The sequence below is a fragment of the Phoca vitulina genome, unplaced genomic scaffold, assembly GCF_004348235.1.
Source record: "Phoca vitulina isolate PV1807 unplaced genomic scaffold, GSC_HSeal_1.0 scaffold3, whole genome shotgun sequence".
Lineage (NCBI taxonomy): Eukaryota > Metazoa > Chordata > Mammalia > Carnivora > Phocidae > Phoca > Phoca vitulina.
The window spans coordinates 6,968,438-6,995,429 of record NW_022589706.1 but is presented as its reverse complement, the minus strand read 5'-3'; the positions used below and the strand labels follow the sequence as shown (position 1 = coordinate 6,995,429).

At 38.0% G+C, this 26,992-nt stretch overlaps 2 protein-coding genes across 4 annotated transcripts in view; one reads left to right on the top strand and one right to left on the bottom strand.

Moving 5' to 3' along the window:
* The window catches only part of FBXL5 (F-box and leucine rich repeat protein 5), a 44,751-nt gene extending 30,088 nt beyond the window's left edge, over nt 1-14,663 (top strand). Inside the window, exons 10-11 of the mRNA XM_032400001.1 lie at nt 6,867-7,015; nt 13,878-14,663. Coding sequence (XP_032255892.1) covers nt 6,867-7,015; nt 13,878-13,954 — 226 coding nt within the window. The 3' untranslated portion in view covers nt 13,955-14,663. The remainder of the gene's footprint in view (nt 1-6,866; nt 7,016-13,877) is intronic.
* Nucleotides 14,664-14,746: 83 nt separating this feature from the next.
* Nucleotides 14,747-26,992, bottom strand: part of CC2D2A (coiled-coil and C2 domain containing 2A) — a 137,486-nt gene continuing 125,240 nt past the window's right edge. For 2 of the 3 annotated variants that reach the window (XM_032399987.1, XM_032399990.1), the window contains 4 exons: nt 22,979-23,101; nt 21,155-21,213; nt 19,499-19,676; nt 17,891-18,079 (listed from right to left, as the gene is read on the bottom strand). In XM_032399987.1, the coding sequence (XP_032255878.1) occupies nt 17,891-18,079; nt 19,499-19,676; nt 21,155-21,213; nt 22,979-23,101 (549 nt within the window). Of the gene's footprint in view, nt 18,080-19,498; nt 19,677-21,154; nt 21,214-22,978; nt 23,102-26,992 lie in introns of all 3 variants that reach the window. The other variant, XM_032399981.1, reaches the window with a different exon arrangement.

Sequence of the window (26,992 nt, the reverse complement as noted above, 5' to 3'; positions counted from 1 at the left end):
TTTATTTATTTATTTGAGAGAGAGAGAATGAGAGAGAGCACATGAGGGGGGGGAGGGTCAGAGGGAGAAGCAGACTCCCCGCTGAGCAGGGAGCCCGATGCGGGACTCGATCCAGGGACTCCAGGATCATGACCTGAGCCGAAGGCAGCCGCTTAACCAACCGAGCCACCCAGGCGCCCAGAGTTTGAATTTTTTTTAAAGATTTATTTATTTTATAGAGAGAGAGCACATGGTGGGGCGGGGCAGAGGGAGAGGGAGAGAGAGCCTTAAGCAGACTGCACTCACTTAGCATGGAGCCCCATGTGGGGCTTGATCTCATGACCTTGAGATCATGACCTGAGCCAAAACCAAGAGTCAGATGCTTAACCAGCTGCACCACCCAGGTGCCCCTGACTGAGTTTGAATTTAAGGAAGAATTAATTTTGATGATGGGAAACCACACAGGAACTATCTTATCTGATATCATTTGGACTGCTGGCTGACTGAAAAAGTCTCCAGTCTGAGTGCAAATGACCTTTTTAGTCAGGTTTCCTGAAGGAATCTTTCTAAATCATTTAAATATTTATTGAGCATCTACTACATGACTTGCTCTGTTCTAATTGCTAGGGATCTATAAATAAGACAAATTCCCTGTTTTCATAGAGTTTATAATCTAGTGGTAGTAATAGACCGTAAACATGTAATATCAGACTGTTCTGAAGAAAAGTAAAGTTAGTTTATGGAGTAGAGAATACATAGAATGCTCCTTCATATTTGATAAGTAGGAAAGGCTTTGAAAAGAAGCATTTTTGGCGTAGAGATTGGAATAAAGTTAGTGCATTTTATATGCATTTCTTGGGAAAAAGGCTAAGGAAATAAATGCAAATTTTTTGTGTGTGCTTTTTTTTTTATTGTTATGTTAGTCACCATACAATACATCATTAGTTTTTGATGTAGTGTTTCATGATTCATTGTTTTCATATAACACCCAGTGCTCCATGCAGTATGTGCCCTCCTTAATACCCATCACCAGGCTAACCAATCCCCCCACCCCCCTCCCCTCTAAAACCCTCAGTTTGTTTCTCTGAGTCCATAGTCTCTCATGGTTTGTCTCCCTCTCCGATTTCCCCCCTTCATTTTTCCCTTCCTTCTCTTAATGTCCTCCATGCTATTCTTTATGTTCCACAAATAAGTGAAACCATATGATAATTGACTTTCTCTGCTTGACTGACTTCACTTAGCATAATCTCCTCCAGTTCCGTCCATGTTGATATAAAAGTTGGGTATTCACCCTTTCTGATGGCTGAGTAATACTCCATTGTATATATGGACCACATCTTTATCCATTCATCTGTTGAAGGGCATCTCGGCTCTTTCCACAGTTTGGCTATTGTGGACATTGCTGCTATGAACATTTGGGGTGCATATGGCCCTTCTTTTCACCACATCTGTGTCTTTGGGGTAAATACCCAGGAGTGCGATTGCTGGGTCATAGGGTAGCTCTATTTTTAATTTTTTGAGGCATCTCCGCACTGTTTTCCAAAGTGGCTGTACCAACTTGCATTCCCACCAACAGTGTAAGAGGGTTGTCCTTTCTCCACAGCCTCTCCAACATTTGTTATTTCTTGCCTTGTCAGTTTTTGCCATTCTAACTGGTATAAGGTGGTATCTCAATGTGGTTTTGATTTGAATTTCCCTGATGGCTAATGATGATGAACATTTTTTCATGTGTCTGTTAGTCATTTGTATGTCTTCTTTTGAGAAGTGTCCATGTCTTCTGCCCATTTTTTGACTTGATTATTTGCTTTTTGGGTGTTGAGTTTGAGAAGTTCTTTATAGATTTTGGATACTAGTCCTTTATCTGATATGTCATTTGCAAATATCTTCTCCCATTCTATGGGTTGCCTCTTTGTTTTGTTGACTGTTTCCTTTGCTGTGCAGAAGCTTTTTATCTTGATGAAGTCCCAAAAGTTCATTTTCACTTTTGTTTCCCTTGCCTTTGGAGACGTGTCTTGAAAGAAGTTGTTGTGGCCGATGTCGAAGAGGTTACTGCCTTTTTGTATTTATTATGTTGGTTTAAAAATTATTTCAATTTTTGGCACCTGCATGGCTCAGTTGGTTAGGCATCGGACTCTTGATCTCAGCTTAGGTCTAGATCTCAGGGTTGTGAGTTCAGGCCCTACACTGGGCTCCACACTGAGTGTGGAACCTACTTAAAAAATAATAGTAATAAAAATTATTTCAATTAATCACAATAGTAACTAAAACTGGTGTCAGTAGGTTTGAGAACAAATAAAACGCACATGTGCATACAACTTAGTTTGTGGGAACAGAGGTGCTAATTGGGAGCTTTCAGTCCTGCATTAGTCATTATGTTCTATTTAGGGATGGGGTAGCATGAGTTTTGGCACATTGGTTATATGGGGCTTGTTACAAGAGCATTGACTATAAAAACATAGATTGAAAAATCAAGATTTTTTTTTTTTAAAGATTTTTATTTGAGAGAGAGAAAGGGTGAGAGAGAGAGAGCACAAGCAGCCGGGGAGACGCAGAGGGAGAGGGAGAAGCAGACTCCCCGCTGAGCAGGGAGCGTGATGAGGGACTCTATCCCAGGACCCTGGGATCATGACCTGAGCTAAAGGCAAATGTTTAACCCACTGAGCCACCCAGGTGCCCCGAAAATCAATATTTTAAAGTAGATTGAAGCCATAGGGAACAGATAGTGTTGTGTGTATAGTCTTAATGCAACATTTTCAGTTTTTCATAGGAATGAAATAAATCTTGGCCGTTAACTGATTAAAAGTAGCCTCTTGTTTAAATTCCCAACCTTCTTTGACCCCCTCACATTGCCATTATTGTTTTGTTATACACTACTGTTTCTCTTCTTGAGCCCAAGGCAACTGCTCTTTTAATTTTTTGCAGACAGCATATATTGTTAGGTCTTACTTTTTAAAATTCAGTCAGGTATTCCCTGTCATTTAATTGATCTATTTGGGCTATTTACATTTAACATAATTATTGATATGGTTATTTTTATGCCTATCGTCTTGCTGTTTGTTTTCCTCTTGTTTTATCTTTTCTTCGTTTTGTCTTTTCCTGCTTCTTTTGGATTTATTACGTACTTTTTAGTATCTTGTTTTATTTCTTCTGTTGGCTAGTACCTCATGTATTTAGTGTTTGCTCCAGGGTTTGTATGCATTTTTTTAAAGTCATGGTTTACTAATCCCATCATTGTCATTTATTGGTCTGTTTCTGTTGATTGATTTTTTCCTGATTCTTTGAATGTCTAGTATTTCATTTGATACCAGATAGTGTGAATTATACATTGTTGAATTCTGGATTTTGTTCTTTTTCTTTAAAGATTACTACTTTTGAATCATTTCCTGCTCTGTAATATTTCTGTAACTTGTATATATTTCTATAACTTTTTTTTTCTTACTGCATGTATTGTCAATACTTTGTTTAATGTTTCTTTCCCTAGTTGAGGGCAGAACCTGTATTTTACTAATCTTGCATTTTACTGTTTAGGCTTGTGCCTGACATACTTGGGCATTGGTGATAAAAGGTAGATTAGAGTGATCTTCCTAGAATGCATTTTTTTTACTTGTTATTACTCTTCTATCTAAACCTTTCAGTGAGTTTTGTTGCAGTTTGGTTAGGTCCGAATTCTTGGCCCTTGCTTATTACTTCTGTAGTTTATATATGTATATCTTTATATATCTTGTTATCTTCTTAACTCTCTAAATTTTTACCTGGTCACATTCTCACCCCTGCCAAAAAAAAGACAATAAACAGATAAATGTCACAAACACACACCCACCCACAGAGCCATCCTTTCTCTAGCCATACTCAACTATTTTCTCTTCCTTCAAGGCGCCATATTTCTCATCTTTAGACATCTGTATTTGCACTGTCTGTAACGTACATTTATTGGCTAACTTCTGTTCGTTTCTGTCACAGTTTAAATGTCTCTTCTTGGGGCTCCTGGGTGGCTCAGTCAGTTAAGTGTCTGCCTTCAGCTCAGGTCATGATCCCAGGGTCCTGGGATCGAGCCCGAGAGTCGGGCTCCCTGCTCCATGGGGAGCCTGCTTCTCCCTCTCCCTCTGTCTGCCGCTCCTGCTGCTTGTGCTCTCTCTCACTCTCTGTGTCAAATAAATAAGAAATCTTAAAACAAAACAAAAAACTTCTTATAGGAAACCTTTTTGGACTCCCCTTCTCTCCCCCATCAATACCCTTCTGTATGTTCCCAGGAGACCATCATATGGTATTATAATTGCATATTTATTTTTGATTTGTTTCATTTCCCATTAAGCTCATTGAGGTCAGTGACTGCACAAGTGGTTTCTTGAAGTACACTTTGAAAAGAAGTTTTATATTCCATGCAGTCTGTCCTCAGTGTGCTGAAAATTCTTAAATTTTAGGAAATGGAGCAGTCTCTGTGTTGAAGTTAGCTTCTGAGATCTTTCAGACCACTTTTTTTTTCTTTAAGATTTTATTAATTTAGGGGCGCCTGGGTGGCTCAGTCAGTTGAGCGTCCAACTCTTGATTTTTGGGCTCAGGTCACAATCTCAGGGTCATGAGATCGGGCTCTGCACTCAGCTGGGAGTCTACTTGAGATTTTCTCTCCCTTTGCACCTCCCCCACTCCCACCCTGTTCACACACACTCTTTCTCTCAAAGTGAATAGATAAATCTTTAAAAAAAAAAGATTTTATTTATTTAGAGTGAGAGAGTGTGTGCACTTGAGTGGGGAGAGGAGCAGGGAGAGGGAGGGAGAGAGAAGAGAATCTCAAGCAAACACCATACTAAGCATGGAGCCCAGTGCTGGGCTCGATTTCATGATGCTGAGATCCTGACCTGAGCTGAAATCAAGAGTCCACTCAACTGACTGAGCCACCCAGGTGCCCAGGACCACTTTTTTTTTTTTTAAGTAGACTCCATGTCCAGGGTGGAGCCCAGTGAGGGTCTTGAACTCATGGCCCTGAGATTAAGACCTGAGCTGAGATCAAGAGTTGGAGGCTTAACCAGCTGAGCCACCCAGGTGCCCCAGACCACTTTTTAAAGGCTGTTCTATTTCTTACTATGAGCTAGCTATTCAGCTTTATAGGAAAAAAAGAATTAACTTTAAACCTTGTACTGTCTTCTTTAAAGACCACTGTCTCTAAATGCTGTGGCTCAGTCAAGCCACTGGGGGAGGTCCTGAACTGCCACTGTTGTTAATTAGAAATCTGAAGAGATGGACAAGGAAATTTATGATTTAAAAAAAAAAAATCAGTTGAAATAATTTTTCTTTTCAGTCAAAATGTAAGGGGAAGTATGCATTTAAATCTCCCTTGGGACTTGGGGTTTTGATTGTTTTTATTTGTTTTTTTAAGAATTATTTATTTGAGAGAGAGGGGAGAGAGTGAGCGAGCACAAGCAGGGGGGAGGGGCAGAGGGAGAGGGAGAGAGAGAATCCCAAGCAGACTCCCCGCTGAGCCTGGAGCCCGATGCTGGATATGATCCCACAACCCTGAGATCATGACCTGAGCCAAAATCAGGAGTCAGACATTCAACCGACTGAGCTACCCACATGCCCTGATAAGTTGTTTTTAATAGATCACTTTCTTCTTTTAAACATGTAATTACAAAACTTTAAAATGTCCCCTCCTAGTCTTTTCTAGTCAGCAGTCCTTTACGGATTATATAAATATTTCCATAGTTTTTAGATATCAATTTTACTTAACTTCCTAATTTTCACGTACCTGTACAATCATGTTAATTTTTTTAACTAAACTTACTGTATTGTTAGTCTCTTGACGTCCCTTTTAAGATAGACTGTTCCAGTTTTCACAGTTTTGCTGTTGTAATATTGCTTTAAATATTGTATAGAAAATTGATGTTCTTAATTTTGTTCTTGATATTTTTCAGCTCTGCCATTGTCATTTTAGCTAACTTCTCATTTTATCTATTTATATTAATGTTTTTATTCTTCTAGGATATACCATTAGGTTTTCATTTTTTACTGACATGGAATTCACTTACCATTAAGTTCATCCTTTTGAAGTATACAAATCAGTGGTTTCAGTAGATTTACAAGGTTGGCAAGCATCACCACTGATTCAGAAACATTTTCATCATACCATAAGGAAACCCTCTGCTCTTTAGCAGTTACTCCTCATTCCTCTTTGCCCCCAGCCCCTGGCAACTACCAGTCTACTTTCTGTCTCTATGCCTATTCTGCCTATTTTGGATATTTCATCTAAATAGAATCATACACTATGTGGCCTTTTGTGTCTGGCTTTTTTCACTTAGCATATGTTTTCAAGTTAATCCATGTGGTAGCATGTATCAGTACTTTATGGCTGTTTAATGCTTATTTATCCACTCATTTTAATTAATTGAAATTTGGGTTGTTTCCACTTTTGGCTATTATGAATGAAGCTGCAATGAGTATTTGTTTGCAAGTTATCATGTGAACATATGTTTTCAGTTCTCTTGGGTGTACACCTAGGAGAGGATGTGTTGGATCATATGCTAGCTCTAACTTTGAGGAACTGACAAAACTAGTCAGTAATTTTCTTGATAATTTTCACTTAGACAACCTGTAGGAGAATGATTACAATTCCAAGATTCAGTACTTCTAAGGATTGAGTTGCTGTAGTTTCTTATAAAGAGAAATTTTATAGACTTGTTTATTGAATGTCCTTAGGAAAAATGTAGGAAGTTTTTCTCAGTTAAATGCATTGCTGCCTAAGGATGAGGTGAGTTACCACGTTTTATAGAAATTTTTGAATTTTCTCATTACCAAATTGAAAGATTTGTTAATAGTGGTCCAGTGGGCCATAGGAATACATAAATTTTCATAGATTAATATATTCTAATTGTTGGATTGCTTCTCTTACACAGGGTTTTGACTCTGGGAGGAGGGCTGCCTTATTTGGAGCACCTTAATCTCTCTGGTTGTCTTACTGTAACTGGTGCAGGCCTACAGGATTTGGTTTCAGCATGTCCTTCTCTAAACGATGAATACTTTTACTACTGTGACAACATTAACGGTAATGCCTTTTAATAATGAGATAATTTTGAAGGAATGGATTTAAAAATTTTGACAGTTCTCATTATTCTTAGGGTTTCTATTTAATTGTCTAGCTAATTACCGAACTTTTTTACTTTCAGAGGTGATTCTTTACATTTGATAAAATTTAAAAATCATGTATGTTTTCATTAATTAGCTTCTATAAAGGTAAGTTTTTCTTTCAGATAGGTATTTCAAATATATATTCTTCCAGATTTTTGAGATATGTAATAGTTTAATAAATTCTAAAATGGCAAGTTGTAAAAATACTAAAGTTCTTTTTTTTTTTAAGATTTTATTTATTTGTTTGAGAGAGAGAGAAGGAGCAGCGGGGAGGGTCAGAGGGAGAGTGAGAAGCAGACTCCCCACTGAGCAGGGAGCCTGACATGGGACTCAGTCCCAGGACCCTGAGATCATGACCTGAGCCGAAGGCAGCTGCTTAACCAACTTAACCAACTGAGCCACCCAGGCACCCCTAGAAATACTAAAATTCTTATAAAATTTTGGGAAATTCTTCTAGAGTGTATATAGCATTCATTAACAATTTAGCAGTATTGATGTTCTAGATACACCAGTTTCTTAGGGATGATGACTCAGTTTTCTTGTAACACAACTTTAAAAAAAAATGCAGTTGAGAAGGGAGGACTTTGGTAATGTGAACTTATTGGGGATCCTGGGTCTGGTTTCAAATCAGTTTCATGGAAGATTGAGGGGGATGGGTGTGTAGTATTGGGGAAGAGGCTGAGATGCTTTAGACATGACTAAAATTCCTACAGTATTTTGGAGATTGATTCCTGAACTTACTTATAGCAATCATTGGATAAATATTTATTGATTGTTTTGTTTCTTAAACCTATCCCTACCCTGCAGTGGGCTTGTTGCATATGTTTTTTCAAGGTACATTCAGTACCCTTTTGGGCTTTTGATAGTCACTGGTAGAGACTCAAGTTTCTAGAAGCACAAAAAGCTTCTCAGTTATTAGTAAGCAAATCAATCCCCTGTATTTATAACTAGAGAAACATTTACATGGTTCAGATTCTACTATGCACCTGTCTTTTTACACCATATACTGTTTTCTTTGAAAGCCTAAGTCATCTTAAGATGACAAGAAGATCACCTGAGTTTCTCTCAGGGAGAACAGTTGAAAGGAACCAAGGCTGGAGGAATGGTCTCTTTAATGACATACCTGTAGGCAGAGAAGTTAGCAAATTGCTATTTCTGGGAGATTAAGTTTTCCTTAAATACATATAAAGAGACAGGAGATCGCAGCTCTTTTATTTCTGGCATCACATTGGTGATGCAGGAGATGACCTCCCTTGTTCTTGAAGTTGCAATACTAAGTAGGAGCATTTCTTTGCTGTCTCTTGCCTTCAGCATATAATCCAGGAATGGTGAAATGAGTGTCATTTTAGTTGCAACCTGCTAAGCATACAAAAACTTAAAGTTTGATTGCTTCCACAAACCATTTACTGCTTTGGTAGATGCAGTAAATTTGTGATGAGAGATTTTTTTAATGTACAGTTATGTCATTGTAGGTGCAATGTTGTACTTCCTAATTCCTAATGCTTCTAGGACATATTATGAAAAGTAACTAGTAAGCAATTATTTTTATAAGAAAAACATCTTATTTGTATGTTGCACTTGAATTGTCTACAGTTGATTTCAGCATAGGTTATGCTTGTGGGAATATCACAACTGAATTTGTTAGATTTGTTTTTGGGTATATAGATGTTACAGGGTAGGGGAGATCGGATTTCAGTTCATTTTTATGATCTGCCTACTTGTTTTGCTTGTATAATTTTGAAAACTTCTTGAAATAATTTAGGTGATGGGATAAAGTTAAATACTTAATCTTTTGCATTTTGTTAGGATGTTAGAATTCGTTTCATCTTAACTGGTTTTGAATATATAAATATTAAAGTGTTCCAAAGGAGCTGCTACATTCCTTTTGTTGAATGTGATTTTTTTCTTGATAAATGAGTGGTAATTTTCAATAAATGAATTTTAATGAAGATATCTGACTTCTTTGAAAGACTTGAAAGGAAATTGACAGCGCTTGTATAATCCAATATTAAGTCTCCTTTTACAGCTTCTTAAAACATGATTTTGGGGAAATGGAAATCCTTTAAAGTTTATAGGGTGACTTGTCATATTAACTTATATTCCAGAGTTCCAGCCAATTGCTCTTAAAGCAATGCTCTGATGGCACTTTTTCCTTAAAAGGACATATGGACAACCTAGAAAGTGTTAGAATAAAGTTGCATTGTATCCAGTTTTGCAAGATGACACGACTGATCCAGTATCTTTTAATACAGCTCAGTTTGTACAATAAATATTTAATGACTGCTTATGGGGCCCCCTTTTTATTTTTATTTTTTCTGAAAGTAGTTAATATGTTTTATACATCGTCTTAGAATAATAGGGAGCATGGGTGACAAACTATATTTTAAATATTTGGGTAACATTTAACTAAAAATGTATTTGTCAAAAAAAAACAGTATAGTTAGCTACTAGATTACTAACTAAAAGAAGTAAATACTGATAAACAATATTCATTAACTAAATAATGAGTGATAAGTAAAGCAGAATGACCTGTTTCCTAAGCACTAGTAGAGAAGTTAGTATCAGATATTCAAATAATATCTACTGTGAGCAAGATACTGTACTAAGCACTGATTAAAAAAATGCCAGTTTTGTTCTTCTGAATGTTTCCTCATGACATTTAAATTTGTGATTTGATTGATAAAGTTAAGATTTAAACATAAAAGAAGGCTTCTTTGCCATAACATTTAAAAGCTTCTTTGTCATTTAAGAAGTGTTAAATGGAATTGCATAGTTTTGGAGCTCTGAAGAACACTTGAACAATGATAGCAAATAAACTTTTTGTACTGATTTGCATTTCAATGTCTGTATAATTTATGAATTAAGATAGATTAGCTCATAGTTCTGGAGGTGACACAGTCTCAGATGATTTGCTCTCTTATGTTTCTAATTTAAGTTAAAGAGGAATTAAAGGTAAGTGAAGGTAAGTGCAGATATACAGCATAAATAATATACTTAAAATCCAGGAAAAACAAATCAATCAAAAATAAAAATTTGGGAAAATAACTATAGTTAACATTATAGCTCTTTTTATCTAATATTTAAAAAATGCTTTCTTACAAATTTATTTCTTTACCATGCATTTAAAAATTTTATTTAACGATTATGCCCAATTTTGTTTTCCTGTTTTCTTTATTATTCTTTAACTTAATTTAGCCCTCAGCCCTCATATATTACAACCATTTGACTTTTCTGTTCTGTATTGAGCTAGACATTTGCTGGTGATGAGTCAAATATTTAAAGGGAATGGCCTTTTGAGCTGTCAGTGTCTGTGGAAGCACAGCTGTCTGCTCGAGATACTTGGCAGAATAACATAGGAGATATCTCAGTCGTGTTTCTGTCTAGTGCTGCCTCACTCTTCTGTTGTCCATTCATTCCCTTTTCTGAACAGTCCTTCTACGATGCTTAAGAGTCTTACTGTTAACATTACTTACAGTTTTCATGCTTTTGGAAGTTGTTGTTCTCTACTGTTTTCTACATTATGAGACTAACCTAAGTTAGAAACAGTGGTTGTCTTCACTTTTGCTTTGCCTCTGGCTTTTAATAGTATAAAATCTCCTACTTTCATGACTATTAGGTTCAGACACCTGGTCTATAAATTGACCTTAGGATGGGATTGTAGTTTTAAGATAGTATCATAGTTACTGTTTAAGTCCTCATAGGCTTCTCTAGATAGATCATACTTTCTGATTTGAAATACCCTTTTCACTCTATACTTAAAACTCAGACATTCTAGTGCATATTTGAAGGAGGGGGCACATTTTATATCACTGTGAGTGAGGAATTTGTTTTGTGATGTTAATAAGGAGATGCTGACAGATAAGCAGGATTGGGTTACTCTCAACCTAATATGGGACACATAATTTTATTCTTGCATTTTTCTTTCCCTGTGATCCCTATTACCATCCTTTAGACTTTGAGATAAAAGAGTGGCCAGGGTGGACCTGAGGTTGCTGAGCCTGTCTTTTGGGGAGGATGGTGACTAGCTGTGTATATTTGGAAAGATAGGAATCTCTAGAGTAGTTTCCTTGGTCCTGTTGGCTCCTTTGAGGCTCCCTTATATTTCCTGCCTTAAAATTAGTAGCATACTTCACTTGCATTGCTTTCAGCCATCACTTAGGACTTTTCCCAGGTCATTGTTGAATTCAGTGTAAAGTTTCTTCCTTACCTTTCTGTCTTTTAAAAAATAGGAATATAGAAATTTTTTTTTTTTTTTTTAAGATTTTATTTATTTATTTGACAAAGAGAGACACAGCGAGAGAGGGAACACAAGCAGGGGGAGTGGGAGAGGGAGAAGCAGGCTCCCCGCTGAGCAGGGAGCCCGACGCAGAACTCGATCCCAGGACCCCGGGATCATGACCTGAGCCGAAGGCAGACACTTAACGACTGAGCCACCCAGGCGCCCCGGAATATAGAAATTTTTAAATATTTTAAGGGAGTTTTAGTTGGAAAATTGTCTAAAGTCTCCATGTCTCTTTGCTCTTATTGCTCCCTTTTTAAAAATTGGAGGATTACATACTGAGAAATAGATTTTTGCAAAATCCACCAGTTCAAGCATTTCAGCCCAGGGACTGAATGTCACCAGGGCAGTCGTGGCGAGGCAGGGGATTGGGTCTTGAAGAGAGGCACTAGGTGATCGTCAGGCAGAGCAGGAACCAGCGTTTAAGGGGTGCAGAAAGACAAGCTCAGAAGAGGTGGCATGGAGGGTTAAGTAGTGTGTAAGGAAAAAGCTGAAAATATGTTCAGAAGGAAAACCTGGTCAAAGGTTGACAGTGGAAGAGTTTCAAACTACAGGTTTCCTTATCAGGACATTTTTGTTTTGTTTTGGTTTTAAAGATTTTATTTATTTGACAGAGACACAGCGAGAGAGGGAACACAAGCAGGGACAGTGGGAGAGGGAGAAGAATACTCCCCGCTGAGCAGGGAGCCTGGTGCGCGGCTCTATCCCAGGACTCTGGGATCGTGACCTGAGCCAAAGGCAGATGCTTAACAACTGAGCCACCCAGGCGCCCGTCAGGACATTTCTAATAAATATGATACGTACTAGGACATTTTACTTTGATTTTGGTTAAGATGACTAACCTTGAGTCTTATTTTAAGGGAAATTAATAACAAATTACTTTGTGAATTTTTTAAAATATTTGGCATTCAACTTTTCATTTTTAAGATAGAACAGGTTTTAATTTTGATTAAATAAAAATGGGCTTTTGGTAATTTAATTTTATATTTGAAATATTTTACTTTTTGTTATGGAAAATTTTAAACATGTAAACATGGAATAATGTAATGAAGCCTCATGTATTATTTGCTTTGGCAGTTATAAAAGCATGGCCCATCTTCCATTGCCCACTCCCATACCTGCTCCCCATATCCCAGGCATCATCACATCTATTTTAAAATTAAACATACATTTTTGAAAATAAATGAAGTCCTAACCAATTGCAGTCCCACATATGCTTGTAAAGTTCATTAGTTTCTTTTCTTACTTAAAGGTATATTATCATTTCTTTATTGAAATACATGAACATTATACTTCATTGATTGTATATCCTAAGAAGTCTGCCCTTAGTGTTTTGTGTGTGCCATTTCAGGAATACAAGGGAGGATTCTGGGAAATAAGTGTTTTGTGTATTTTATTGCAAGTAGCCATTTCCTTACGTTGGTATTAGCACAAATGCCTTCTTTTGCAGCGGACTGCTACTTTAAAAAACAAAACAAAGCTTATTTAAAATAGTTTCTGAGTTAAACTAGATATCAATCAGAGTACTATGATTTTTCAGTTATAATCCATTTGACGTCTATAAAATGACGCTTCATGTACTTTTTGTATGGGATCCTTACATATCACACATGCAAGGATTTTGGTTCTGTTTGATGAATAAGAACGAATTAACTGCTCTTTGTTTCTTCATGGTGCAGACACACTGAAAGGCTTCGGTATAGTTAAAACATCCTTTTGCACATTTGCCTGCCTTTATGAAAACTGTGATTCATTCAAAAAACTTAACGTTTGCTTATGTGCCATGATATCGCTTCTTTGATATTCCTAATTCTCAGTTGTGTTCCCTAATGGATCTTGTATGTAGTGTCTGGGCAGCATAACGTGAATGGGATAAAATGTCAGTTACTCCACAGTGTTGCATTCTTGTTTTGTAAATGAATCATAACTTTTATTATGTCTTAGGTATGTTTATTTAGCTAATCATTCATTATATACTTAATTCTGGAAGATAATTTCACTTAACCCTATCCGTTTATTTTGGCTGCAGCTGTTAAATAAAGATATGGAAAACATGTTCAGTCTATGTCTATATAGTTTATTTAAGTTTCGACTGTAATGTTTTTGTAATTGCTCAATATTGGGTTCTTTAGCTGGTCTACGGAGGGGGCTGTTTTTGTCTTAATTATATTTCTAGGAAGGATGTTCTGAGTATAAGAAATCTGTTGTTAAGTTAGCTGGACAGGCTTGCTTCTGTGGGTTATCTTTTTGTCTTAGAATTTTATTTTGTAAGATTGTTGCCAAAAAATTATTTCTTTCCCTTCTTGTTTCATTTAGCTTTTGGACCAGTTAAAGTAGAGCTGCTGTTGGCTGTATTTGTGTCTAATTTTTTATACACTCACTGGGACATTTTACTTCTATGTTATAAATGTATTGCTAGTAAAAAAAAGTCAAATGTCTTAGCTCTTTCATGTGATCCCTAAGAAATTTCCTCCTTTCACACTTCTCTGTTTTTACACAGGTCCTCATGCTGATACCGCCAGCGGATGCCAGAATTTGCAGTGTGGTTTTCGAGCCTGCTGCCGCTCTGGCGAATGACCCTTGACTCCTGACCTTTGTCTACTTCATTTAGCTGAGCAGGCTTCCTTTCATGCACTTTACTTATAGCACATTTCTTGTGTTAACCATCCCTTTTTGATTGTTTTGGCCCCATTTCTTACAGCCTGAGAAATCTTTATTTACCAGTCAGTTGTACAGTGTTGTTTCTCTTGCAAATCATCTTTTTGTTTTAGAAAGGGATTAGATCTTTTCATAAGGGTGAGAACAGTTTTAGCAGTTTTCTTTTAAATGGAATGCTTTGAAAAGAATGTCACTAATGCCATGCCATTTAAAGGATTTTTTAGATTAATTTGAGTTTTAAAGTCAATGGGGTTATTGGTTCTCTTTATATATAAACACTGTACCAAGCTTTGCAGATCTTTTCAAACATACATTTCTGAAGTTTTATTTTGAAAGATTGCACATTTTGAAAACCAGTCTTTTTTCCATAATGTTTCCTTTGTTTGAACAGTTCTCAGAGGGCCAATTCAAACATACCCACATATAAGATTCTTTAGGATAATAGAATAAATTGGCTTCTTGGTGTTAGCTCAGTGAGCTAGCAAAGTACCAATGTATTTGTATTCGCTTTCTTCAGATATTCCTGGTTCCTACCACTGTCCCTAAATTGTCAAATTTGGGAGGGATTTTTAAAAATTCCACAATCATTTGAACAAATGTATCAATAAAATCTACTTTGAGGACTTTACCAAATAATTTTTTTGGTGTTTTGATTTCATTAGAAATCTCAATTCAGGTTTATGTTAGTGTAAAATAGGTCTAAATATTTTCTTTTGAGCTCCCGTGAAATCACGATCCTGGCAATTTAGACAGATACCTAATTTTGTTGAGCTGAATTGTCTTTTTTGAGATGAATTGTGCAGTAGTCAGAATTTGAATGTGTATGGCTGTCTTCATTGCTGTGTGAAGAGACAGTGGGAGTGGGGACCTATTGTTCAGAAAGGCACATATTGAATCAGTTTTAGGTAATGCTATATATAATTTTATGTCCTGAAGAGAAGAGTCGGCAGCACGCCATCTACTTCTGGAAATGCATGCAAGGCTGTGGAAGAGGAATTAATCTTGCAGTCTTGTTACTTGTGGTCCCAGGTATTCTTGTTTGTTTTATTGAGGGATAGGAGTAGGAAAGGGACAAACTGCAGGTAAGCAGATTTCAGTTCAGGCTAAGAGAAAACTTTGAGACAGCTTTCTAAAGATGAAGGAAGACTCATTTGATGAGAATCTGAACAGGGAGAATCCACCTATGTCTTAAGTCTCACTAATATTTGAATTAAACACTGCAGGGGAGACCCAAGTCTGGGGTGGGGGCGCCTCTCTTAATGGCTCTCTCTGAAGTGTTGCCTCCTGCCAGGGTTCTCTCGTTGTGTCATGGTTGAACTTGCAGGATGTTTCTTGCATGTAGGACGAGGCAGCTGTGTGAACAGACCGTCTTACCTTTTGAACCTGTACCTCTTAGGTGTAAGTAGTCACGGCTTTTGTGGTACTGTGGCAGCGGGCCTCCTTTAAAAGTTTGGCCTAAGCACAAAGTAAGAAATGATTTCTTGATCCCTTAGAGAACTTGAAAGGAAATTTAAGCTTAGTGAGCACTTAAATGGGGTCTGAAGTTTTATTTTGTAAGGTTGATTTTCTTGTAGTTACTGTGTTTTTATTTCCTTAAGTGTTTAATAAAGTTTATTTGGAAAGTTCACATCAGGGGCTATTTTTAAGAAAACATACTACAAGAATTCTTCTGGAGTGAGTCCATCCAACCCCATACTTCATCTTATCTGTATTTACGTGAATTGTGAGTAAAATTACTCATCCGGACTCCTGGCCCTGAGTCATCAAGTGAGGACTCAAGTTTATCCTCCATGTAGTCACAAAACAGTATAATATTTTTGGGGGAGAAATTTTGATAATGATTCAATGATGTTTCAGGAGTTGACTTAAATGTTTTTCTTTTAACTAATTTGAGCAGGGTATCCTCAGGGGTACCAGGTGATTGAGGTGCCTCCCTTTTGCTTTGTCCTGTGCTGCTTGATAGTAGCAAACCATTAAATAGGACCTGGCAGTCCCGAACTACATGGACTTGGGTGTGTCAGCACATCGTCCTGTGGAGACTCACTGTTTTTCCACTCTCTCTCTAGTTGCATGGGGAGATGGACAACATAATTTACATTTAATTTTTATACATTAACTTTGGGGTATAGTTAGTATTTGATGAAACACTGTAAATACTGGGTTTAAATTTATCTTGGGTTTTGTGATTGATTTAATGAATTTTTGGAACTGTTCATTCTTAGAATAAAATACAAGTTATGTGAACTGCCTCGGGGTGCCTGACATCAGGCGCTCAGCGCTGGGCAGTGTTCTAAGTACGTATGCTTACATATACTGACTTGTTTAAGCAGTGAGAGGAAGTAAGTAATGTGATCATTCTGATCCTATATATGGGGAAAATAAGCAGCAGGGAGGTTAAGTAACTCGTCCATGGATACCTTGTAATGACGGGGTATTGCCTGGTAATGACTGTTACATGTCAGTCCTTGAAGTCTCCCTTGAAGAAGAGTTCATAGTTGAGGTATCAGAGGCATGCAGACACATAATTGTAATATAATCTGATAGAGGAAGGCAAAGGGAATAAAGTAAAAGGTGAATGTTTTTCCTTAATTTGGTCCCTCTGGTTTTATGTTTTGTTTTTTTTAAGTGAGATCATACTCCATCTATATCACTGGTTCTCAGCTGGAGTCAGTTTATCCCGTAGAGGACATTATTAGACAATGTCTGGAAACATTTTGGTCGTCACAATTTGGCAGAGGGAAAGGATGTCACTGACATCTAGTGGGTAGAGGTCAGGGATGCTGCCAAATATCCTCTAATGAACAGGTCAGCCCTCCAAAAAAAAAAAAAAAATTACTGGCCCAAAATGTCAGTAGTGCTTAAGAAATCCTGCTTTATGTATTTCTGTTTTGTGTGCATCTTTCCATGTCAGCACATATATTTAATGCCTTTTAATGGCTTGTATAGTAGTACCGGTGTTTGTCTTAGTCTGTTTAGGCTGCTCTAACAGAATACCATACACTGGGTGGCTTAAACAGCAAACATTTATTCCTCCTCTATCTGGAGGCTGGGACGTCAAGGGATGAGGTGCTGGCAGATGTGGTTTCAGGTGAGAGCTCTCTGATTTGCAGAGGGCCATCTCTTCATCCACACATAGCCTGAGGGAAGGAAGCCAACTCTCTCCTGTCTCTTCTGACAGTGGCATTCATCCCAACACAGGGCCTCCACTCTCACAACCTAACTGCCTCCCGAAGGACCCATCTCCAAATACCATTACATAGGGGATTTGGGTCTCGAGATAGGAATTTTGTGGGAGACACAAACATTTAGTCCATAGCAATGGCTTAATTTTTTAAACGACTTCCCTTTTGGTGAATGTTTAAACATACTCCCCCCACCCCCATACTATATTGTTTCAATAGGAGTATGTGTGTGTATATATGGGCACATTTGTGTACATGTACATGTTTGCTCAGTATTTCTATAGGATAAGGTCTTACGAGGTATTTGGTGTTGAAAATTTTATATCGCAAAGTTGTTCCTGCCCCCAGAGAAGTTGTGTTATTTTGCTGGTTCTTAAAAGTATGATGGGTATTCTGCTGGACAGACAAAGAAGGAGGGCATTCCAAGCAGAAGGTAAGTACAAAGGCATAGAGGTAGGGAGCTCTTAGTGTGAGGAGGAACTCTGGGTAGCCTTGATTAAATGTGGGGTCAGAGTGGCAAGAGGTAAGGCAGACTAATAAGTAACACTTATTTTGGAAATAATGATAATTTTATTTCATTATTTACAAATAATTTCTTCTAATATCAATACCACAAAAATATTCTCATACCTTAATTACATTTTTTACATGATACAAAAATACAATGAAGAAATTACCTGTTGCGTATAAGGGAGGCAACATAAATCCAAACAGACAAAACATTTTTGGGGTATGGGTGGATATATACAGCTAAAGCAAATTCAACATTGGGAACATCAATATTATGTACTCCGGTGCTATACACGGCTTCAGTTAAAGGTTTCAGTTCAGAGTAGGGCATGTGAAGGGGAAATCCAGAGAACTGAAGGGAAAAAACAACCAAGATTTGTAGTCATTAGTGAAGCTTGAGGATTTCATTGTACTTTTTTCTCCATGTTTAAACATACGCAATTCTTAATATTCTTGTCTTCCTTCTGCATCTTGAAGTCATTTATTTAGTTCTGCTTTTCTCTTCAGCTATGTATTAGCAATACAGAAAATGGAGAGGGGCCAAATGTCTTTTTTGTTCAGTTGCTAGCACATTGACTTGGTGTATAAGACAGCTGTTAGCACCCAGCCACCCTCCACTATTCCCTTCCCTCTGCCTAACAGTCCCTAGTTTGCATAGTAACCCATGTAATTCTAGGGATCTGGATTAATCCTAATCAATATATTCTATCCCTATGGCCACAGTGACTGATCTATAGGGATGGGCATGTGATCAAAGTGAATCCCAGGAAACTTGCTAGGAGTGATGGCACACAGATACGCTCTCCTGCTTTGGACAGTACGTGTGCAGATGTGAGTCCTGCCTGGAGCTGTTCCAGCCATTTGGTTCCATGAAAAGCCTGAGGACAGTGCCATCACACAGAGGAGGGCAAGTGGGAAGACTTAACGCAAGAGTGGTACAGCTCTGAGAGCTACTCACCTCTGACTTTTCCTCAAATAAACCAATAAATTCTTTCTATTGCTCAGGGCTGTTTGAATTAAGTTTTTTGTTATTTGAAGACATCCTAGCTGAAATCCTAGTTGTTTTTTTTTAAGATTATTTAGAGAGAGAACAAGTGGGGGGGGGCAGAGGGAGAGAATCTTCAGACTCCCTACTGAGCTGGGAGCCCAACGTGGGGGGTCGATCCCAGGACCCTGAGATCAAGACCTGAGCTGAAACTAAGAGTCACACTCAACCAGCTGAGCCACCCAGGTGCCCCTGAAAACCTAGTTTTAGTCCGTGAATAGTATTAAATGTCCAACTTGACTTCACCCTGTTCAGCCAACAAGGCTTACTGTCTTAATTTGAGACTGCTTTCTAGGTTTTATTATCCATACAGCACTACTGACAGACAGTGGAGAGGACTTACGAGAATTTTTCTTAGCACTGAAAAGCAATTAGTATAAAATCATCTCCTTAAAACTGATCAGGAGTGGTTGGTTTCACCTTTAGAGTCTAATATGATTTAGCCAGATGTTTTAATTGTATTTAATACTCTTGGCAATGCATTTTATTAAAGGTATTTTTCATTGCATAGTCTTACAGCATTTTCAGTTTATAGAGGTATTTTGCTGTTTAATAATAGCTTAATTACTGAGATTTGAACCTTCAATTACATCTTTTACTCTTGCTGCTTCACCTATGTACTGTGGAGAGCAGAGTAGTTACTTTGATTCTTTAAAAATCCAATACCATGCAATTTCCAATTTGAAATGAAATCCACAGACTCAGTGTAGAGCCGTTTGTACTTACCCGGTAGTCCCCCAGCTGTTTGAGCAGCTCTGCTCTGTGGTCATCTTCTATGTCCTCTCCTTGACTTCTCTCCAACACAGGCAAGAAGTGCCGTAGAGCAGAGGTGCAGTACCTGTTCCACCTAGTCAGATGGCGTGGCCTCCAGTCCATGATTTTTTCTTTTAGTATTTTTTCAATCCTGTTTATAAAAAAGAAGCTCTATTTTTTGCAAGGGTGACTTTTGTAAACAAAGATAGTTTATATGCAGTGGGGATTCACGTGGAGTTGTTCACTAGGCATAGTTTATGTTGAAAGCCTTAATATTTGTAGGGCTTTTAATGCTGCATATTGATTCTTCACCCTGTGCTGTGACTTCTGTTTATGAAGATTATTTTTCTGAATTTCCTTAAGACTGTTCTTAGGATATCCATCATCACTAAGCTTTACATTCTGTAGATCCAATACCTATCATATTAACTACAAAGCAGGATATCAAAAATTAAGTTGAAAATACAGAATAAAGGAAAACAGCTAACATGTATTGAGCCTTTATTTACCAGGTACTGTGTAAAATGCTTTCTGTTCATTTTTACTTAATCCTAACAGTGACTATGAGGGGGATATTGTCGCAGTTTTACTTATGTGGGGACAGTTTGAGGTAGGACGAGTGACTTGACAATGGCAGGGAAAACGGGGGCTTGAGTTGAAACCCTGTCAATTCTAAAGCCTCTTGGGCATCCCTAGCCAAATGCCGAGATTTAGAGGACCCAGCCAGCTCCCCACTGCTTAGCTGCAGGATCCCCTTCTCATTTGGCACATTGTACATATTTTTGTTCGGGGTTTCAAGATGGTCTGAGCAAGAGTATGGTTGAATTGCCATGCATTTCATCAATATTGGATAAATAAATAATGGTCTAGTTAATAGACCCACATTATTCTGAAACTATCAGAAAAAGCAGACTTTTGGGGGAATTAGTTGTTCTAGATAGGGATCTCCAGTAAGGCTTTATTTAAAATTTGAAATTGAGAATAAATTGGAGTCTTCTAGTAATAATACTAACTTAGAAAGGGTCACATTTATTCTTGAGTATTTGACATGCTGCTCTTTACACAGCTTGATACAGTGGAAAGGGCACACAGACTTTGAAATCAGAAAGATCTGACCGGGCTCAGAAACCCCCTCTGACACTTAACAAGTATGTTGACCCCTTTGAACCTTGGTTTCCACATTTGCAAAGCTGGAAGAGTAAAGTTTTGTTTTACAGGGTTATAATGATTATAGGGACTCTTACCAGGCTTCTCCATGTGTTAGGTTTATAAACCAGCTGGAGCTCAGTAAGCCACTAACTGGACAAAAGAGGTATATTTAATTAAGCTGAGGATTATGATACATCTGAACAAGACCCATAATAACATGATGCTGAGCTCTCATGAGGCGACGTTTTGGGGGAACTACCTATCACTGCTGGAGGTCACTTGTGTTTGTTCCATACCATGCTGATGCGAAGGCCTCCCTTTGAGCTACGGGATTTAGAGATCACATCTGTATTTGGTATCTGTCTATAAACATGAATTAAAGTTTAATTGCTCAAATTATTGATCCAGGCTGAGAATTGTTTAGTTTGGTATTACACTCCTAGTGACAGATTGTGTGTGGACTTATGGGTATCATATGACCTGTCTTGTAGCTCAGCTGCGGCCGCTTTGTCTGTGCGCTGGTAAATTAGTTCTTCTGGCTATAAAAGAGAAAACAGTTCAGAAATTCTAGAAATCACTTACACTTAATTTGGATAGCTATCCATTCTTTTCTAAATCTTTAAAAAAATTATGAAATCTGAGACATTTGTTCAGACACAGAGGATAATATCATGGATACCAATGTACCCAGGACCCACGGTAAGTACAGTACCACAGATAAATTACAGCGCTGTGTAGTTCTTAATTTCATCTCCTTTCTCTGTCATCATAGAAGCAGCTATGACCTGGATTTGTTTTTTAGCACTTTAATTCAACATGTATCTACTGTGTGCCAGGCACTTTTATACGTGATAGGCATATATCCATGAATAAAAACCTGCCCTCCTGGTGTTTACACAGGAGGTGGAGATAGACAAGTTAACGAACTGTACTTACGAATTTATTACAGATTTATGTATCCCCAAACAATGTATTGTTTTGGTTTGGGTGTTTTCTAAACTTTTTGTAATTTTTTCTTTTTTTTAATTCCAGTATAGTTGACACACAATATTACATTAATTTCAGGTGTACAAAGTAGTGATTTGACAAGTCTATGTAATAGTTTTATACTGTGAATACAGAGCTTGCCTTTTCTCCCTTAATATTTATTTAGGGGCGCCTGGGTGGCTCAGTCGTTAAGCGTCTGCCTTCGACTCAGGTCATGGTCCCAGGGTCCTGGGATCGAGCCCCGCATCGGGCTCCCTGCTCTGCGGGAAGCCTGCTTCTCCCTCTCCCACTCCCCCTGCTTGTGTTCCCTCTCTCACTGTGTCTCTCTCTGTCAAATAAATAAAATCTTTAAAAATATATATATATATTTATTTAGAGATAATAACACCCATATTTTTAGAGTGCTAAGATTTATTAATGTTGATTCATTTGTGTAACTACTATAAAATATTCCATTATGTACTCTTCATAATTTGTCCCTTCTGTAATTTCAGTTCTTAGGCTATTATAAACAATGTTTCAATGAAAAATTTTGTATAACAAGTCACCTTGTACACATGGAAGAATTTCTCCAGGGCACTGTTTTTTAAACCTTTTTTTTTTTTTTAGAAAGGTCTGGGTCACAGTAAAAAAATATGTATTATACACTCAGTATACACATACACACATACTTATATAGCTAACAAATTAAACAGAAGTTTTAGTAAACAATTTTCATGCTTACTACTTATAATCTGGCCAGGACCGTCTAAATTAATTTTAGGAGCCCCTACTGGATCATGCCCTGTGATTTGATTTCATGTTTTAATAGCAGTCATGAAATTCAGTCATTAATTTAGTGAATTGAGACCAGCATTTAAGAAATTAAATAGAATATATTTTGAGGTACTTTATATCATGAGGTTCATTATATCAAAACTTCACATATATATATACTGGTTCATGATGTGGTGGTAATTTCTTATTGGGAGTTGGGCTCAACTAAGTTTGGAAAAACATTATTTTTGACTGAATATCTAGGAGTAGAATTAAGGGTCAAAAAATATCTGGCTACCCAGTATAATGATTTCAAATTCCTTCGTCTACTTTTTTTTTTTTTTTTTTAAGAGAGGGAGAGAGAAGGGTGGGGAGGGGAGGGCAGAGGGAGAGGGAGAGAGCGAATCTTAAGCAGGCTCCACACCCAGCGTGGTGCCCTACCTGGGGCTCGATCTCACAACCCTGAGATCATGCCCTGAGCTGGAATCAAAAGTCAGACACTTACTGGCTGAGCTACCCAGGCACCCCTTAGTCTACATTGTTAATAAAAGAATTACATACCTGAACACTAGAAAGGCCAGGATATGGAAGGCTTCTTGAAAAGAAAGATTTCCATAGCTTGGGCTTGGTGACATCAAAGTTTATCCGTAGTGGGGAGTCATATCGTTGAATATTAAACCAAATCTAAAAAAGATAAGACTACATTAGCATATATGGCAGCAGATATATATATATATATATATATATATATATACATGCTTTTGTGTGCACGTATGTAGAGAGAAAGCAGAGACAGCAAGAGGACACACAGGATGCACATTTTTTTTTTTTTTTTGCATATTTTGATTTGTAAAATCAGCATGCCTTTTACAATCAGAGGCATCATAAAATGGTCACTGGCCACTTTTTCATATTTTTTATATCTGAAGTTGAGGTGCACCTTACCACTGATTGTAGGTTGACGAAATAAGATAGTTCCTGATAAGGAAAAACTTTTTAGAAGATAGACAAGGCTATTCCTTTCTCAGTCTGGCTTTTCCTAACTCGGTTTTTCCCAGCCTCCTAATTGAGTTAGGTGTCTACCTCTTTGCTTCCACAGCACTCTGTAATCTCTGAATAGCACCTGTCTTGTTGAGGCATGCAGCATATTGGTTCTGGAATCAGGCCACTTGTATTTGAATTCTAGCTCCAACATTTACAATGGTGTGACCTTGGGTGATTTTTTTTTTTAAGATTTTTATTTATTTGTCAGAGAGAGTACAAGCAGGGAGAAGCAGGCTCCCCGCTGAGCAAGGAGCCCAGTGTGAGACTAGAACCCAAGACCCTGGGATCATGACCTGAGCCGAAGGCAGATGCTTAACTGACAGCCACCCAGGCATCCCTTGGATGATTTATTTAACTTCTTTGTACCTCATTTTCCTCCTGTATGAAACTGGGATAATAGTACCCACCTCAAGGTTGTTGAGGCAGATTAGTTAATTCACCTCTTAGAACAATGCCTGGTACATAGTAGGTGCTCAGTAATTGTTAGCTAATTTATTACTATTATTGGTGTTTATCATTGTTAATAATTGCCTGTCCATCCACCTGCCTCCTCACTAGGTATGGCATTGTCTTGAGGACATTTGCCATGTGCCTTATTCACCACTGTATCTTTAGCATGTAGCATCGCTCCTGGCATACAGTAGGCATATTGAACGCCCGTGTGCATCAGTGGTAAATTTGTCCATTCAACATATTTATCAACTACTGTGGGCTGGGTTTCAGTCACTAGGGATAAAGTAGTGAATGAAACAGAGTTCCTACCCTTATGCAGTAGCTAGTGAGAAGATAGTGTGAACAAATAAGTAAATACATGGGTTTCAGATGATGTTACATGATGGAGTAGATTGTATCACTGACCTCAGTTCTTCACCCCTTCCTATATCTACACTCTGTCATGTTACTTTGCAGTTCCTCCCACTAAAAGGGTTGAAATGTATTTCCCTGCTCCTTGATGTTTGGTCAGTAGAACAGGACAGAAGTGTTAGTGTGTAACTTCTGAGTCTAAGCTAAGGAGGCTTTGTGTGTTCCTGCTTGCCTTTTTGTGCTTCTGCCATTGTCACTGCCGAGTCCCAGAATAAACACACATGAAGCAGAGCTGTCCCAGCTGACCCAGAGAGTCATAAGAATAACTATTTGAAGCCATTTAGTTTGGGGATGGGTTTTTACTATCTTTAGTGTGGCAACAGCTAACTATAAGGGCTGTGGAGAAAACATGGGACGACATGAAATTTCAGGGTGGGCAGGCAAATTCTTGCTGGAAAGATGACATTTGATCAGAAATGCAAGAAGTGAGGGAGAAATTCATGAAGATACCCAGTAAGGGGAAAGGTCATCTATGCAGAGGAAACAGTAAATGCAAAACCTGCTTGATGTGTTGAGGAACAGTGAGGAAGATGGTAGCTTTAGAGGAATGAGCAAGTTAGAGCAAGTAAGAGATGACATCAGTGGAGGATGGGGACGGGTGGCGGGATGGCTGTCAGGTCATAAAAGGCCCTGTGGATTATTTTAAAGAGTTAGACTTGATTTTACAGTGAGCTAGGAATCCACTGGAGTATTTTAAGCAGAGGGGTGACATAGTCTGTCTTCCATTTTCACACGAATATCCTCTGCTGTTTTGAGACCAGACCCAAGAGGGTAAGGGCAATCAGTGAAGTCTCCAGTTAGGAGGCTATTTTAAATAATCCAGGTAAGAGCTACAGTAGTGTGGATTAAAATAGTAGCAGTGAAATTGGTGAGCTATGGTCAGATTCTGGATATACTATGAAGCCAATAGGATTTGCTGATGAATAGGATGTAGGAGAAAGAGAGAAAGGAATCAAAGGTGACTACAAGGATTTTGGCTAAGTAACTGGACTCATGGAATTGCCCTTATATTGAGATCGGAAAGATGGCAAAAGGAAATTGGGAGTTCAAGTTTGGGCATGTTAAGTTTGAGATGTATGTCTGGCATCTACATGAAGATGATGAGTAGGTAGTTGGATATTTGAGTCTGAAGTTCTGGGAACTAGGTGAGCTGGAGATATACATTTGGGGATTATCAGCATATATATGTTCTTAGGGAGGAAGTGTAGATAGAAACGATGTTTGATGAACTTTGAGGATCTGATTTTCAAATTTGGAGAAATAACGAAAAAGCAGTAAAGGATACAGAGAAGTGGCAGCCAATGAGGTTAGGGAGGCTTTGATACTTGGAATTCAAATCAAATTGTTTTAAGAAGGCAAGGTCTTCAAGAACTACAATTTGGCCATAGGGTAGGGAATGTGCAGAAAAGTAGTGGGAAATACTGATGGAAAAAGTTGAGGTCAGATTATATAGGACTTTGAAATCCAAGGCAAGAAGTTTGTTCTTAAATTTGTATGTAGTGAGGTACCTCCGATACTTTTTGAGCGATAGAATGATGAAGCCGAAGGTTCAGAAACTTAGTCAGTGATCAGTGTACCAAATAATTGAGTTGGAGAGATTGTTTAGTTGGTTATTTATAGTAATGCAGGGTGAAACAATAATGGCATGGCCTGGGAAACAACAGGTAGAATCTGTATGATTTGGTATCTGTTAATAGGATTGAAGTAGGAGGAAGTAAGGGAGGGAGGAAATCAAGGACAATTCTGAGGAGTGAATCTGGGTAACTGACATCTATAGAAACAGGAAGCCAGGAGGAGGAGCTGGTTTTGGAGGCAAGGGGGAAGTGATTTGAGTTTTGGATGTGCCAAGTTTGAGATTTATTATATATATATATATAGAGAGAGAGAGAGAGAGCGAGCGCACTTGTGCATGAGCAGTGGGAGTGGCAGAGGGAGAGGGAGGGACAGAATCCTTGAGCAGACTCCCCGCTGAGCACAGAGCCAGAGGCAGAGCTCTATCCGAGGACCCTGAGATCATGACCTGAGCTGGAACTAAGAATTGGCTGCCCAATCAACTGAGCCATCCAGGTGCCCCCAAGTTTGAGATTTTGATAAAGCACTTGGGTGTCTCGCAGACAGTTGAAAATTCAGGTTCCAAAGAAGGATTCTGGAGCTGGTGACAGTATTATAACTTCTCGGCCAGGATAGCCTAGATAGAGTTACAGTTAATAATAATAGGTGTGGTCCTGCAAGAAATCTAAATATAGAATTTTCAGGAACATAGACTTTTCTTTTTTCATTTAGTTTATTCTTTTTTTAGTGGTCTCCAAACCCTTTTTTTTTTTTTTTAATTAACATATATAATGTATTATTTGTTTCAGGGGTACAATTCTGTGATTCATCAGTCTTACACAATTCACAGTGCTAACCACAACACATACCCTCCCCAATGTCCATCCCCCAGCCACTCCATTCCTCCCACCCCCTCCACTCCAGCAACTCTTGATTTTTAAGGGGTGGGAAGAAGAGCCAGTGAAAGAAACCTAAGAAACTCTTAGGAGGAGGAAATGAAAAATGAAAACCAAACAGTTCTTTATCTGCAAACCAAGGTGGAGAAAGTGTTTTTTGGTTGTTTTTTTGTTTTTTTTTTTCACGAAGAGGGTATTAGTCATGTCATGTGACATAGAA